A 16,898-nucleotide genomic window follows, 5' to 3' on the forward strand; every position below is an offset into this window, starting at 1 on the left:
AACGCTGAATAACACAGACAAACCGAGAAGGAACACAGGCAGGCACACACTATAAATACACACAAGGTAATGAGGGAATGACACACCAGAGGGGAACACAGCTGAACCCAATTAGACACGACGAGACACAGACCTTCAAAGTAAAACAGGAAATTCACAAACTGTTCTACAACACTAACTCAGGGACACGAACAGAGCACAGGAGGGAGAACATGAAACACAAGAACCAAACCCTAAGAACTAATACAAAATAAGAATTAACACAAAACATAAGATGATAACAAAATGAAACACAAAACGCTGGGTCACACGACCCAGGACCATGACAGTTACTAACTCAGTTACTTTTTTGAAGAAGTAACTAGTAACTATAATTAATTACTTTTTCAGAGTAACTTGCCCAACACTGCTGGTGAGTCATGGACTCTTCCAGGGCTGCCCTTTGTCACGGATTCTGTTCATAGTTGTTATGGACAGAATTTCAAGGCGCAGCCAAGTGGCGGGAGGGGTCCACTTGGGTGGTCTCAGAACCACATCATCTGCTTTTTGCAGATGTTGGGGTCTTGTGCACGAGTGAGGGGAGAGGGGAGTGAGCGATTGACAGACAGACTGGTGCTGCAGTGATGCAGATGCTCTACCAGGCCGTCGTGGTGAAGAGAGACCTGAGTGTATAATAAAGGTTATCTTATCTTATCTTATCTTATCTTATCTTATCTTATAAGCGAACCTCTCAGTTTACTGGTCGATCTATGTCCTTACCCTCTCTTATGGTCACGAGCTGTGAGTAGTGACTGACAGAACGAGATCGAGGATACAAGCGACAGAAATGAGCTTTCTTAGAAGGGTGGCTGACCTCTCCCTTAATGATAGTGTGAGGAGTTTGGCCGTCTGGGAGGGGCTCAGAGTAGAGCCGCTGGTCCTCCACATCAAAAGGAGCCAGTTGAGATGGTTCAGGCATCTGACAGGGATGCCCTCTGCACGCTACCTATCTTTTTTTTAATATATTAAAAAGCAGTGTCATTGAGGTATTTTAAAATGCCATTTCATCACCCTGAAATGCACTGGCTTCCTCAAAATCCTCTGCTTACCTCATGGCACACCGGCTGAGAACTATTAAAATAACATTTAAAGCTACTTTGTGGAAGTCTTGCTAAGCTTACTGCTGAAAATCTAAGTGTACAAACGACTGCTTGGACTAACGTTAAGTTGCCACTATATGAGCTCACCTTATGTCACATTGTTTGGAGAGGGATCTGCTGCTGCTCCGCTGGCTGTTTATAAAATGAAAGTGGTTTCATCATGGTGTTGTGCTGGGTTTTTTTGGTAGTGGCACATACATTGGCTCCCTATCTTTAATAACTGCTCACAGTTACACTAGTCAACATGGTCACTCTTGTTTTGAAAGAAATCTCCTTTCTTTTGTCTTCTTGTTAGTTTTATAGTCTGAAACTGTTTCCTTGAGATGACATAGCAACAGTCACCTCGATAGAGTAAATTAGCTGCACTTTAAAGGAGAGACCAGGTGTAGAGTGGACTAAACACATTTTCTGCCATTTGTAGGGAGGCAATTTATAGCAATTTAAGTCACATACTAACTGTGTAGAAAAAAAATGAAAAATAAAAACAAATGTTTTGCATTCCAAGCTTGCCGTGGCCCCTCCTACTGTTAGGGCCCTGGATAGTCTTTCCCACATTCCCCCCACTAAGCAAACAAAAAGAAAGGTATCATCTCCCCATAATGTCAAATAATTTACGATTCTCTCAAAATATTAATTATTACACAATTTCCTGACATATTGTGTGTCATTAAATGTCAAGAAAAATGTCATAAAGGTGCTTATTACACGTCACCGTCTATAATAGCAGAAGTGGTTCAGCTGCAGAGCCGCTTCTCTGGAGCACTCATAACCCACAAGTTCTAACAAGCCCTCAGACAAAGACAGCAGTTATAAACTGCCAAGGATCTTATCACATCATATCACTTTCACTGCACAAGCTGAAGACACATCGCCGTCTTCTCATGCGGAAAGCAAAGAGTCAGTGTTGACTGCTGGTGAGTATGAAACTTTCTACTTTATATCTGTTTAGAATGCAGGGCATAAATTATGATTATTTGTTATCCACATAAATGCTGCCATGGCAACTTTTAAAAACAAAAGTTGTTAGTCTAACATGAATCCTGGTGTTTTTTAATGGTTAATCCTACGCTACATAGAAAGGAAAATGTATCTTTTATGAAATCATTTTCATAACTTACACAGTTTGCAAACTGCTTTGTTAGACTGCATGGGAGATTCGCACTGAAGTTTAAAAAACAAATAACTACATGGTATGCATAAATGGAAATCATTAAATGAGCTTCTTTATTTTCTTCCAAAAAGTTAGACGGAAGCTTCTAACAATAAACTAGTTACTGTATTCAAGTTTGGCTTCAGATATATATCTTACTGATAGATGCTTTCATCTAAAGGGAAACAGACGAATAAGGTAGAACAGAAGGATGTGTAAAGTTTCAGGTGTGTGTGCTAGTATTTCACAAAATGTTCAATAAAAGGAAAAAATTATTTTCTTTGCACTTCTCTCTTTTATGAAAGAACACATGACCTGCTGAAAATAAGGAACTACGGATAAACCAAAGAGCTCAGAAGGCACGTAGCTGAAATGAAGGCAGTAAATAATTCTTCACTGCACTGCAGCGGGCACATGAAAAATAATAAAGAAAATATGTTCATGGAAATAGGCTTGATAATTGAGATACTGGGCCTGCCGGGAACAATAGTATCTTTGTGGATTTTCTGCTGTTGCATGAAGTCATGGAAACCTCACACCCTCTTCCTCTTCAATCTGGTTCTTGCTGACTTCTTGGTCCTCATCAACGTGCCTTTCCGCATCGACACCCACCTGCGAGGAAAGTGGGTGTTTGGATGGGTCTGGTGCAGAATCAGCCTTTTCATGCTGACTGTCAATCGCTCTGCTAGTATTGGATTCATGACAGCGGTGGCACTTGATCGCTACTTTAAGGTGGTCCACCCACATCACTGCATCAGCCAAATGACTTCAGTACAGGCGGGCTGGCTCGCGGGCTTGATCTGGACTGCTGTGGTGGTCCGCGGGATTCCGCTGCTGACCGCTAACCTTTTCCACCAGGCGAGTGGCAAGTGCCGTAGCTTCAACTCCTATGAAGAAGACCCTGTGCCGATTAAGCTGCATTACATTGCCTTTGTTGCAGAGTTCCTCCTGCCCTGGTTCTTGCTGCTCTTCTGCTCAGCAAAGATAGTCTGCCGGCTTCGCCAACGGCGAGTAGGCAGGAAGCTGAAGGGACGGAAGGCCATCAGAGCGGTCATAGTGATCATTCTGGTGTTTACCTTGTGCTTCATGCCAAGCGTCATCACAGGCCTAGCGGCGGCCTACATCAAGGGAAACCACCCCCATGACTGCGAGTCCTACACTAAGGTAACCCAGGTTTTCATGATATGCATCGTGTTAACCTACCTCAACAGCGCTTTGGACCCCATCGTCTACGCTTTCTCCAGCTCCATGTTTCGTGATGCCCTCAAGACCTCCATCTGCTTCAAGAAGATCTTCAGACCGGTTAGCACGAGAGTCCCCAACAGCTGAAAGGCAAAGATTTTGAAATACAATGAATGTCTGCTTCAATGGAAGACTGGAAGCAGCATGTGTGCAAGATGCTAAAGACTCTGAAGACTTCTGTGAGTAACGAGTGAGGAGTCCATGAACTGTTTGGTTCATATATTGTTACTGACTAAAAAAAACACTGTTAGGCAAACTTTATATAACGGCATCCCCCAAACTACCTTCTGCTTAGCTGAAATAGACAAGTTTATAAACTAGCTAACGCTTGTTAGATAAAACATCAGTGGAGAAAATTTAAGTAGAGAAAAAGCTAGCTTAAATCACCTTCTTACTATGTTAAAGATGAGTGACTGATGTGGGGAGAGTGTTTCTTGCCAAGAGCCACTAACTGTCACTAACTTCTCCATGTGTGTTTTCAGATTCGTACAGCACACATTCGACAAAACAAGCTGTTTTGTCAAGCTGTCAAAACAGCGTGTGAAACGCTTTTCAGTCTTTGGTGGAGTTTGTAAATGCTGTTTGACATTAAGGAGAATGTTGCAAGAATAAGTTGTCTACAATTTGAACAAAGTTTGGTTGTATACACCTTTGTGACTCCATTTTTCATTTTGTAAGTCCACACATGTGGAAGAGCCTATCTAACTGTCAAAACCTGCCAAGCCCATAAATGCCACAATTATTGCTGTTGTAGAGCACATTTCTCAAGCTTGAGTCAACAGTTTCTTCACCAACATAGAGGATAATGTTTTGGTAAACAGTTTATCACTCCACGAAACCAGAAGAGCAGTAAGCGTGTAGAATGATGTAGCAAGAAGATGATAAAAGAATATGGGACGATGCAGAAGTGTGTAGAGGTGGGATACTGGTCAAAGCACCATCTTGCTACTGTAGTGCACTATTGCATATTTTTGCTGTTTCCAAATTGCATTTTGTACTGGTAGTCTAGATTTTTTCACCGCTTCTGTGTTGTTGCACAAATGTATATGTTAGAACACATATTCTGACAGAACCAGATGAAAGTGCCTGCTTTCTTTAGAGAGTAGCATGGAAAATCTTGTCTTTCAAATAAAGAAATCAGGAAATAAGACACACATTGCCTGAGTTAAACATCCCTACAATCCTGCTTTACACACTGTCGAAGCAACTTGTAATTTTGTGTGGCGATGATTTTAATACTTTTGACACGAGTTAAAGATTTCGGGTGATTAACGGCCTCTTGCAGGTCAGGTTGTTCTGCTGTATGTTTGCACTGTTTCTTTCACAGGTACTCCAATCGCCATTGAAGTACCTGTGTTCATCCTGCAATGTGGATATAATAAAATCAGTAAAACATGAACGTTCATTTTTTCTGTTTTTCCCAGACCTCCATCCATCAACCACACACACTTTACTCAGCAGAAGAATGACAGGGATAAGAATCTTTTCCAGCAGACATTAGGCAATAGTAGAGAAAATCCTGAATGGGCCCAAACCCCAAACTCACATGTACCTACACGAATTTAAAGTTTTCAACAGTGGGAAGAAGCTGGAATCTCTCTTCTCAGATATGTGATAAGAACAAAGCAAAGTTTGTTCAGACAAATGAGGAAAGAATACATAACTCATGAAGTTCAGTTATTTAGCTTGCTGTGATTTGCCGACCACATAATTTGTTATTAATTATTTAACTCCTCAAAGGGCATCCTGCTGATCAGAGACGTTTACTTAACATAATAAATGGAGCCCTGGATAACAAATGATGTTCGTTAATTAAATCTGTGTTGCCTAGTATGACTCATCTGGCTTACTAACACCTTGGAACTTGATGCTTAAGGACCCACATCACTACATGCAGGTGGACTTAAACGCAGGGTGGGGGGGACTGGGAGAGTGAATCTCATAATCTCATGCTGCTTCTACTGAGAATCATTAAAGCGATGGTTGGGACTTCCAGTCAATTCTTTTCCCTCTCCCTTTTTTGGCATATTTTTAGAGTAACTTGTATTTGACAACAGTTTAATAAAACTGGAAATTCTGGTTTTCGTGTGCCATCCCAATACTTTTAGTGGCCCCTATATGACCACCTCTATGGAAAAATTCTGGAGGCGCCCCGACGACAGGTTGACTCTCAGGAGCACTAGGGGTAAAATACCTGGGCAGTTTTTCTGTCAAAGAATAACTTAACACAAGGGTTAACATGTTGTTGGCCCATGAATTTGAAGCTATAACAGCTTCAACTCTTCTGGAAAGGATTTCCACATGTTTTAGGAGTATGTTTATGGGATTTTTTGACCATTCTTCCAGAAGCCCGTTTGTGAGATCAGACATTGATGTTGGACTTCACTGATGTTGGAGAAGACCTAGCTGGCAGTCTCCACTCTAATTCACCCCAAAGGTGTTCTCTTGGGTTGAGGGCGGGACTCTTTGCAGGCCAGTCAAATTCATCTACACCAAACTTGCTCATCAATGTCTTTATGGAAATGCTTTGTGTGTATATATATATATATATATATATATATATATATATATATATATATATATATATATAATTTTTTTTCCATGGCTCCTCCACTGAGGGCGCTGCCAAAGCCTAAAGGCAGATGTCTGGCAGCACTTTGGATTCAAGAACTGTGAATACAGTGAAGAGCTGGACAAAAGCAAAACCATATGGTAAAACATTGTGGAAATACCACAAATCTCAGAAATCATTTAGCAAGGCATCATCCAGATATGCTAGCAAAAATACCCAACATGAAGCAAAGCTCACTCAAAAAGGCATTTGCAGTGAAGTTTGCATCCACTTTTCCACGTGCTCAAAAAAATAACCCAGTTTATCAAACTTTCATATGTAAAGACATACATCTGTCCAAATCCACGCTACATTTTTACCAACATGCAAAAATTTTAGTGGAGTGGTAATCCCAAACATGTATGCAGAAGTGAAAAACGATGTTACAGCCTCACTCAAGTCAGCAGAGAAAGTCGCTATAACTGTGACAGCTGGACATCCAGAGCAACAGATAATTACCTGACCGTGTCCCATGTCTTACAGACAAAAACAACTGAAGCAAGCCACACAGCAGTTAATTTATCTCAAATAATGTCCAAGGCAATAGAAGATTGTGAGCTTACAAACAAAACTCTGTCATCATAACTGACAATGCTACAAATATGGTGAGAGCTGTGGAAATAATGGGCTGGTTGCACATTGGTTGTTTTGCCCACACACTCAATTTGGCTTCAGAAGTAGGTCTGAAAGTTCCAGCTGTTGCTCAGCTGCTTGGCCGAGTGAGACGCATAGCATCCTTTTTTCATAGCAGCACTATTGCAAGTCGCAGGCTTAAAGAGAAGCAAAAGATACTGAAGCTACCTGCCCATAAGCTGGTGACTGATGGGGTGACCAGATGGAACAGCACGTTGGAGATGCTGGAACGCTTCCTACAGCAACAACCAGCGATCTCTGCAGCTCTACTCTCACCTGAAGTGAGGAGAAGTGACAGTAATCTCTGTATTCTTACAGAGGCTGATGGAGAAGATATAGTGAAAGCTTTGAAACCACTGAAAGCAGCCACACTGGTTATGGCTGAAGAAAAACCCCCAACTCTGTCCATCACCTCTGCATGCACAACTGCTGGACAAGAGGATCAGTGTCTCTCACTGAAGTCAAACAACTTGAAGTCAAAGTATGTTTATGAAATGTGTGTATATGCCATGCATGTGTGTAACTGTAGGGATGCATGTATGACATGAGAAATTATTAATATAGTGCAAAAATGTAAATATTTTAAAAGTGTTAGTTAAAAAAAATCAATTGTTTCTTTGCACTACTCAATTTTGAATACAAATAGTCATTTTCTTCCATTGCCAATATTAATATGTTAAATTGTCTGGAGAGTTCAAAATTATTTTGCAAATTAATTTCTCTTTATCAAATAAGTTTTCATTTTTCTACAGCAAGAGTCTGATGGTGACAGAGTAGAGGAAACTGTCCCTGACATCTCCCTTGGTCATGTTGAAATGGATTATGCCCCTCCAACTAAGATATCAAAGGACTCTGCATTCATGTTTCTCCTTGGGCCAGTCCACTCACCAAAAAACAACCAAACAGCGTCACAGAAAACACTAACTGAAAGGGCAAAGGAAGAAGTGAATCGATACAGGGAAGTTCAACCTGTTCCACTTTCTAAGGATCCTTTGATCTGGTGGAGGGACCATGCAGGGAAATATCCTCTTTTGGCTCTCCAAGAAAAGCAGTATCTTTCCTTACCTTGGACCAGAGTTCATTCTGAACAAGTTTTTTCAACTGCTGGTGACATTGTTACTGCACAAAGGAGCTGCATGACTCCGCAATATGCAGACCAGCTTCTCTTCTTGCAGAGTCTCCAAGAAGGGAGACGGTAGTTATAAGACTGACTGATTCAAACTTGAATCGAATCGGAGATTGAATCGGGACCTTGTGAATCGGAAGTGAATCGGTTGAAGAAATCAGTGACAATACCCAGCTGTAGTGTGCATGTCTAGGATTATGGTGTTGAACACTGAGCTGTAGGCCACGAAGAGCACCCTCACGTAGCTCTTCCTGTTCTTCAGATGGCTTAGGGTGATGGTGATGGAATCCTCTATGGACCGATTTGCTCTGTAAGCAAACTGGTGGGAGTCAGTCGAGGGGGGTAGACAGTCTCTGATGTACTGAGACAGTGTCCGCTCAAAACACTTCATGACTACAGACGTATAGGTCTGTAGTCATAGAGGCTGTCTATTCCAGTCTTAAGGATAGGAATGATAGTGGAGGCCTTCAGACAGGTGCAAACAGTGGCATACATCACGGAGAGGTGGAATAACCTGGTTAGATCCCTCTCCACACCTGGCGGGGGTTGCTATCAACGAGGATGCCCTCTATCCTCCTCCTGTAGGTTTCCCTGGTCTGTTTAGTTCCTTTTCCGTTAGTACCTACTCGGGTCAGCTAGCCATGACTTGATTCAGCTTAACTGGTTTTCCATTACCACCTAATGTCCGTGGTTGTTGTCATAGCAACGAGGCTGAGCATGATGTAATTAGTATGCCACACGAACGCTACAACAAAGTTGGATGTCGAGGCAAAGATATAGCTGCTTTTTGTCAGACTCAGGGATCACGGTGTTGTTTTTGTAGCCATTTCTCTCATTGACTCATTTAAAAAATGGCGGTTCTCATGACTCATCAAATGATGCTACTGACCGGTCAGTTGGCATGCAGTCTGATGGCATCACATTTTAGCATCTGCTCAAATCACTTTCGAACCCTTCCTGAGCAGGTACCATTTTAGTACCTGTACCAGGTAATATGACCTAATGGAAAACCCTGAAAACTGTGGCAAGTTGATTTGAGTTGGTTCTAATGGAAAAGGAACTTTTGATCCCCCTCCTCAGGTTGGCCCTGGCAGTGCTGTACAGAGAACTGTTCCTCAGTTTTGATCAGAACCTGTACTTCACTTGTCATCCAAGGTTTTCAGTTAGGAAAAACCTGGATGGTTTTGGTCACTGCCACATTCTCTTCAGAGCACCTAATGTAGAAAAAGACAGACTGAGTGAATTTCTCCAGGTCCTGCCGTTCAAAAATGGAGCAGTCTCTCAGATTAATACAGTCCTGTAGCTGGAGAACAGCATCATCTGGCCATGTTTTAATGACCCAGGTGCTTGGAGGGGTTTGTTTTTTTTTTGGGGGGGGGGGGGGGGGGGGGGTGCAGGCAGGGATGAGGAGCAGAGAGAGGTGGTCAGGTTGTTCAAGGTTCTTTATTTGTCACATGCATAGTTATACAAGTATAACACACAGTGAAATGTAGCCTGACACGCTCCTCGACATGTGCAAAAAATTGGGGGGGGGGGTGTAGAGGAAGAACATTATATATATATATATATATATATATATATATATATATATATATATATATATATATATATGTAGTATATACATTGGGTGAATGTGCAGTAGTAGCAGCAAGCAGGTGAATTCTGTACATTAATATGAATAGACATCTGACTGTTTTACAGGATAGACAATATAAAGATATTTAAAATTAAAGGAATTGAAATGTACATTGTGCCTTGGTTTAGTGTCTGGAAGAGAGTCCTGTCTCAGTCAATTATAGATGATGTGAGAGGGCGGGTGTGTGTGTTTAGGGCACGGATGGCTTGGGGATAGAAGCTCCTCTTGAGTCTCTCTGTCCTTGCCCGGAAGATGCGGAACCTTCTACCAGATTGCAGAAGTTGGAACAGTTTGTTGCCAGGATGGGACGGGTCCTTCAGTATCTGCGCTGCTCTAGTCCGGCATCTCCTGGTGTAGGTGTCCTGAAGCGGGGGGAGAGCAATCCTGCAGCAGCGTTCTGCTGTACGGATCACTCTCTGGAGAGCTTTTTGGTCCTTCACACAGCTGTTCCCAAACCACGATGTCATGTTCTGTGTGAGGATGCTCTCCACAGCCCCTGTATAGAAAATCCTGAGGATCTTTGGAGAGACCCTGAACTTCCTCAGTTGTCGTAGGTGATACAGGCGCTGCCTAGCCTTTTTGGTCTGGACCTGAATGTGGGCAGCCCATGTCAGGTCTGAGGAGATGTGGACACCAAGATACTTGAAAGACTGCACCCTCTCCTAGGTGGGGGAGGGATGTAGGCCTCTAGGCCTGCTTGATTTTAATGTACACACGGTCCAGTGTCCTGCCTCCCCCGGTAGGATACTTATCATGTTGGTGGAATTTTGGAGAATACAGACTTCATACTTGCCTTATTAAAATCCCTGAGCTGTATGGTTTTACTTTGCCTACTGCTTCCATGGCTTAGTTGCTGTTGTTCCTAATTGCTTCCACTTTGTTATAATATGACTAACAGCTGACTGTGGAATATGTAGTAGTGAGGAAATTTCACAGTTGGACTTGTTGCATAGGTGGCATCCTATCACAGTGGAGTTTTCTGAGTTCCTGAAAGCGATCTATCTTTCACAAAGGTTTGTAGAAGCAGTCTGCATGCCTAGGTGCTTGATTTTATACACCTGTGGCAGGAAGTGATTGGAACACATGAATTCAATGATTTGGAGGGCTGATGCTTTTGGCAATATAGTATACTTTGCTCAACTTCAGCATCAGTTTCTCACAAAGCAAAGCAGTGCAGGCAATCACTGTACTACCGGTCACTCTGCTCCCTTTGAGCAGAGAGTTTCATCAACCACAAACCTAATGCTATCCCTAACAAGAGCACTCTTCTTCTGTTCTCATATTCTCTCCTTGCTGCACTATCATGCATCCTTACAGCTCTTCCTCTGTCATCGGCAGACTATGTCCCTGCTTAAAATTTATCTGATTGGGCTCCTCTATGCTGCAACTTTTCTACACTCGGGCTCTACAAAATAGTTTTCAGTAGTCATACAATAACACTTATTGACAATACTAATTGACAAAAAACCCCCATAAATAATGCTAGCCTATTTTGATGAGGTGAACAGTTCAAAACAGTTCAAAAAGACACATACGAGACAAATTTGTTAAAACATCTGGGATGGACATTTACCTGATTGTTTGCCTGAATACTGCAAACCCTTAATGAGAAATGCTCTCTCTGATTTCCACAGGTGATATTAGAGGTGATATTTAAATTTGATGTAATCGTGTGTGTATGTGTGTCTGCCATTGTTAGACGACATATTTCTCCTTTATCAAAATTACCATGTTGTGGCAAACATGGTTTTCATTGTAAAAAAGAGGAAGACAGATTCAAAATATTGAAACTGTTTCGTTCCTCTTCTATCATTGCTTCTGCATTCTGCATGAGTGTATTTGGGGAGGATTTGAACCGGCAATGAACTGGTCAAATACTCTAAAACTCTCTAAAACTTAAAAATAAGCGTATTTGAAAAACACATATACAGAAAAACCGAACTTAAATGGAAATAAAAATTGTTTAAAATTTGTTAAAGAATTTAATTTGATGAATATGAACAGAGCTAGCTGTGCACTACATCACTGACATCAACACTGTTTTTCAGACAATTTTTCAGACATCTGATTAAAATATTGTGGTTACAGTATTAAAGACTGAGCTGAGGTCAAGGAGAAATGGTAAATGGCCTGTATTTGTATAGCGCTTTACTAGTCCCTCCCAACTCGCCACGATCGCCCCACAATTACAATAGAGAGCAGCTGAGAGTGAGCAGCAAATCATTTTAGAGCTTGACCAGAGCTGTGTCAATGTATTATGGGAGCAGAAATAAATTCATGAAATAAATCAGTTAGGTGGCCAAAGTATTTTCTAAAATCTTGGCAAAAATGGCAGCTTGGAGGTTGGTTTAAAATACTATGGTTCTTTAGTACTTCTGTTATTAGCGTCTTTAGCAGAGGATAGATTTGACCATCCTTTATGAAAGGAAAAGTGCTAACTCAGAGTGAGCCACAAGATCTGATTGTTTATGAAATAATCAATCAATTTAACTGACAAGCAGTGATCATGCTAATAGTTAATTAATGTTATTTTAATTAATTTAATATAATTAATGCTAATTAACAGTGCATTTACAATTTAATGTCATGACATGTTATTTTTTGAACCTTTAATGACAGGTTAAGTTAAACCCTCAGGTGAACTGAACTGTGCTTGTTTGATAAAATCTGCTCCTTTTGAAGCTTTAACCTTGTGAAAGATTATGAGTTATAGTATAATGATCATAGTTAATTTTAAAAAATAAACCTCAAACATGCACTATGACAAATGTCAGAACCTTTTTGTGGTCTTTAGAGATAGAAAACTTTACATTCCAGGTCTCCAAAAACCCTGTTTCAAAACAAATGAAAAGCTGAAAGGTGTGGGTTTTTTTGTGTTAACTAATTACTGTGGAAAGCAACAATCACGGTGATATAGTGGTGATTAAAATGTGTTCAGAATTTGCAAATTGAGAATATATCTTATAAGTCATAGCACACTACTCTCCCCCAATTTGCTGCCTAAATAACTTAAAATTAGTCGTACTGATATCGGCAATACTGGCCCTATATTTACTTGATATTGGATTGATACCAAAATTTGTAGTGTGCCACAGCACAGCTGTGAATGTGGGAAAGTGTGAAATGTCCAGGCAAGTATATACATGTTAAATGACAAGATATATGTGTTTAGATAGCGTCAATTAACACACAACTTAAGGTTTTTTATTTCGATATGATAATTCTTCATAATTAAACAATAAGAACAAATAGTCTGATGACCTGTAGTCATTATGAAACGACCAACAAAACATTATGAAGAATTTGAAATACAGTAACACATTAAGTTTTTGTACAAAGTATCGGTATCGGACCAGTGTCGTTGACACCACCCTGAATTTTACTTGGTAACGGATCGGAAAGGAAACCAGTGGTATCGCACATCACTAGTCAGCGCCAAAATTCAGCCAGCTCTTCTTCTTCGTGCCACGCAAGTACTTCCGGGTCACGTCATACAGCCATATCATTGACCCAACAGTTACGCGATATAAAGCAGCTTTAGACACGTTAGTTTGTTAGGCACTAAGACCTTCAGCTGACATGTTATTTAGCCATAAGTTAAAATGTACTTGAATCATGACGCTCCTGTCATTACCGCTGTTAAACACGTCTTAGCAGCTTTTCTCAACATAAGTCAGTAAATGCACCGATGGTCGTCATCGCGTTTAAACAAACATTATTCTCTCGATATATTCAATCACTATATCAAAGGTGTAAAATCAGTAAACATCAGTGACGTGACACCACATCTGTTTCAGGGTTATAAGCTCAACTGCAGGCTTAACGTAGTGAGCTCCAGTGGCGCAATCGGTTAGCGCGCGGTACTTATATGACAGTACACTGTAGAGCAATGCCGAGGTTGTGAGTTCGAGCCTCACCTGGAGCAGCCTTTTGATAGTACGCCCTGAAGTTACCGGTGTTTAATCTTTTTTTTGTAAATCGACCTCTGACAGCTTGTCACCCGCATCACAGGGTGATTGATAGACTTATTAAAAATTCACTGTAAACAATTTATTGTCGACGCTCAAAGTTTGTACGCTGGCTCCATTTAAACTAAAGATAATACAAATTTAAATATGACAAGTCTACTTTTTAATCTAATTAGTTTTAATTATTAATTATTTAATTATTAGTTCTAATTATCTAACTTACAGTTTTAAATTTGAATGCAGGACTACGTAGTTATTAGACACTTAAGTGACACTTGCGCTTCAACGCCAGCAGGAGGCAGCAACTCTCCATCTCTGCACCTTCTCACTCTGACAGGGAAGTGAAATGTTGAATTCGTATTCCCCCGTCTTGCACGATGTGATATTTTATATGATATTTTAGAAAATATAAAAACTTTAAGAAAATAATAGATGAATGCATGAATATTTTTGCATCTTTGTGCAAGGAATTTATTATATATACACAGTTTATTCATTCCGTGTGTGTGCCCCACCCCCGCGGTTTCAAACCTTTTGCTTCCATTACAGAGCTTGTACTCAAGCTGCTGATATGAACACCATAACACGGTTTGAATACAAAAACAAATTTCAAAGCACGTGATTCACTGCTGAGCGACAAGTGTATGCAGTAGATTTCCAAAACTGTGACTTCACGTTTCCCCTTGCCCTTGTACCACTAGATGTCGCTGTTGTCCAACGTTTGGATTAGCTGCGCTGTTTTTCCTGACGTTTGAATCTGACTGGCTGTCTCTGCTGTTTGAATAAAAACAGTTTCCCCCCAACGTCTTCACATGTCTGTACTCTGTGTGTTCTCATCTGTCTGCACGTTCTGCACATATGGATGTCTGCATTTTATTGTTGTATTTTTAAAAGACTGACGAAACTGTCTTTTGGAGTAAGTCGTGACTGAGGTCTATCTTTGTGACGCTGTAAATGAAAATACATATGAGTAGAGCAGGGGAAAAGCTGATTTACTATATTTGTCGTGTGTACGATATAAAAATGGACAGGCAGTGCTACAAGATGATATGATGCAAAGCTGAAATCATTTGCCTCAGATAAGTCGAAAACGAGGTCTACTGAAAGACTTTCACTGTTCAAGACATTACCCGTGTCTCCTCCAGTCCAAGCAAACACACTTTGTTAGTTTTCTTTACATTTTCATTGCAGTGCCTATCATCACCACACCTTGCCTGTTTGCCCAAACATTTGCAGGAGTGTCCTTTCATTCTGCCAATGTTATCTTTTCACCCCCTTCTCCCTTCACTTGGTGTCCAGTGAGAACCAGCTTTATTCTCTCAGCATGTGCTTTATCTATATTAGAATAGATGTGTCAGAGCAGGAAAAGCAAAAATGGTTAAGCAAACAGTAGATTTCTGTTATCGTTAGAAGATAAGAGCCAAAAACATACAGTCTGAGATATAATTATGTGAGAGGAATTGTAATGCAGATAAAGAAAATAGCAGCATTAAAGCTAAATGCAGTCAGTGATTTTATTTACATAGTGCATTTGTGTCGACATTACAGCATCAGAGAGAAAGCTCAACAAGCAGAAGTTACCCAGTGGGGTGGATGAACTCCACTGCAGAAGAAAGGGAACTGCAGGGTTTTCTGGATAAGGGGGCCACTAGAGAAAACCGAAAAGAGGAGTGCAGGGTGACTACGACCAACAAAACAGATAGGAAAGCATAAACTATGGGAGAGAGTAGACAAATGTTAGAATGTAAACAGTTTTAAAGTGTTGGCTCACAGTCATTAAATTTATGGGCTAAAGTGGTTGATTAAGAACTTGCTTTGGAGTGGCTGCAGCTCAGGAGGTACAGCAGGCAATCTACTAATCGGAGGGATGGTGGTTTAAATCACTGCTGTTTCAGTATGCATGCCAAAGTATCCTTGGGCAAGATACTAAATGCCAAGTTGCTGATGTGTTCATTGAAGTGTGGACAGTAAACAGAAAGTGAGTGACACAAGTTATTTAAAGAAGAAAAACACTGTATGTGAACCAGCCTACTTACTTGTTTTGCCCAAACACACCCAAAGGACAAACCAAAATGAGTATCATATCCACAGAAAACAAGCTCCATGTCATCTGACATGTTGACAATTTGCCTTTTGATTGCATTTTCACATAAAGGCACTTCATAGCTTTGGCTTGCTGGGATGTAAAAGCGGAGCCATTTCAGTGATTTAAAGCTTTGCTTTTGTGGGAGTTCGTGTGTATGGCTGATATTTAGCAGTGAGAAAATAAGTGATTGAAAACATCTGATGGGAAAGGAAGAGTGGTGAGTGTGACGAAGAGAATAAACAGGATACAAAGGCGCGATAATTGCGAGCCTGTAGGTGTTGTGGCAAGACCTGTTCTTAGATCTCTAACCTGATCTGGCTTGCATGCACCAATCAGAGCAGAAACTGGTGTGGTCTTTTATGATACAAATTAACCACAGAGACTTTTATTTAATAAATTCCAAATTCATTTTACACGAGTGCAATTTATGTACCTGTTGAGACTGCCATCTTTAGAATGATTGCTTCCCACAAGAACGGTTTGTGCCGGAAGCGTTGCATGTACATATACATGGAACGAAAATCCCTCAACTTCAGTGCAGCATTTCAGTTTTGAAATGCATCTTGCAATAGTATAATAGGATCTTTAGATCCCCGACTGCCCCCGGGCTGTTACTAACCACACAGCTATGTGTCACAAGCTGTAATTCACATCTGTCTTTGGTTAGCAGAGTGCTCACTCACTATCTAGCCGTCTGACAGCTCCCAGGCCCAGCTGTTATGTATTGTGGCCCGTGGGCTCTGCTCTTCGTTACGTGTGAAGGTATAATTATTATCATTATTGTTTTGTTTTGCTTTTTTTCTTCCACTGCTCTCTCAAACCCAGAGGGACTTTACTGATGGAGTGCCTGTCAAGTCACCGAAAGGAAATGATGTCATTTTTCCTGGCTGCACACCAGTGAAACTTCAGGTCAAAGGTGCGTCTTGTCAGAAGGGGAGATGTGTGTGAGCTAGATGTGACCCGCAGCCGGGGAGGGTTGAATAAGTTTTTGAGGAGGACGTGAGATAATGGTTTGTTCCTGGGAAGTCAATTATGTATGTGGCTGGTCTTTCTGGGGAAGTGTGTGAATGTTGGGAGTCATCTGGTGAAGAATTCCCAGCCGTGCCATTTACATTTTTTCAACTTCTGCTTTCCCAAGGTAAACTGTGAATGTCTCCAGCACTTTATTATTATCATCTGCCTCAACAGCTGATAGTTTGCCTGTCTGTGTGATTGTGTGTGTGGATGGATATGGGACATTGTGTAAGAGACCTTGAGATTGAAAGTAGTAAAATAGCAAAGTCACTCAAAGGGCTGTCCTTACAGTT

At 40.9% G+C, this 16,898-nt stretch overlaps 1 protein-coding gene and 1 non-coding gene across 2 annotated transcripts; both read left to right on the top strand.

Moving 5' to 3' along the window:
* Positions 1-1,919: 1,919 nt before the first annotated feature.
* hcar1-3 (hydroxycarboxylic acid receptor 1-3) lies at positions 1,920-4,930 on the top strand. The gene is made up of 2 exons (XM_040044704.1): positions 1,920-2,053; positions 2,595-4,930. The coding sequence occupies exon 2, from the start codon at positions 2,662-2,664 to the stop codon at positions 3,616-3,618; it is 957 nt and encodes a 318-aa protein (XP_039900638.1). The 5' UTR covers positions 1,920-2,053; positions 2,595-2,661; the 3' UTR covers positions 3,619-4,930.
* An 8,438-nt stretch (positions 4,931-13,368) lies between these two features.
* On the top strand, positions 13,369-13,462 carry trnai-uau. Its single transcript has 2 exons — positions 13,369-13,406; positions 13,427-13,462. It is a non-coding gene; the product is annotated as a tRNA-Ile (tRNA).
* The last annotated feature ends 3,436 nt before the right edge of the window (positions 13,463-16,898 follow it).

The sequence above is a fragment of the Simochromis diagramma genome, unplaced genomic scaffold (assembly GCF_900408965.1).
Source record: "Simochromis diagramma unplaced genomic scaffold, fSimDia1.1 OVJJ01000486.1, whole genome shotgun sequence".
NCBI lineage: Eukaryota > Metazoa > Chordata > Actinopteri > Cichliformes > Cichlidae > Simochromis > Simochromis diagramma.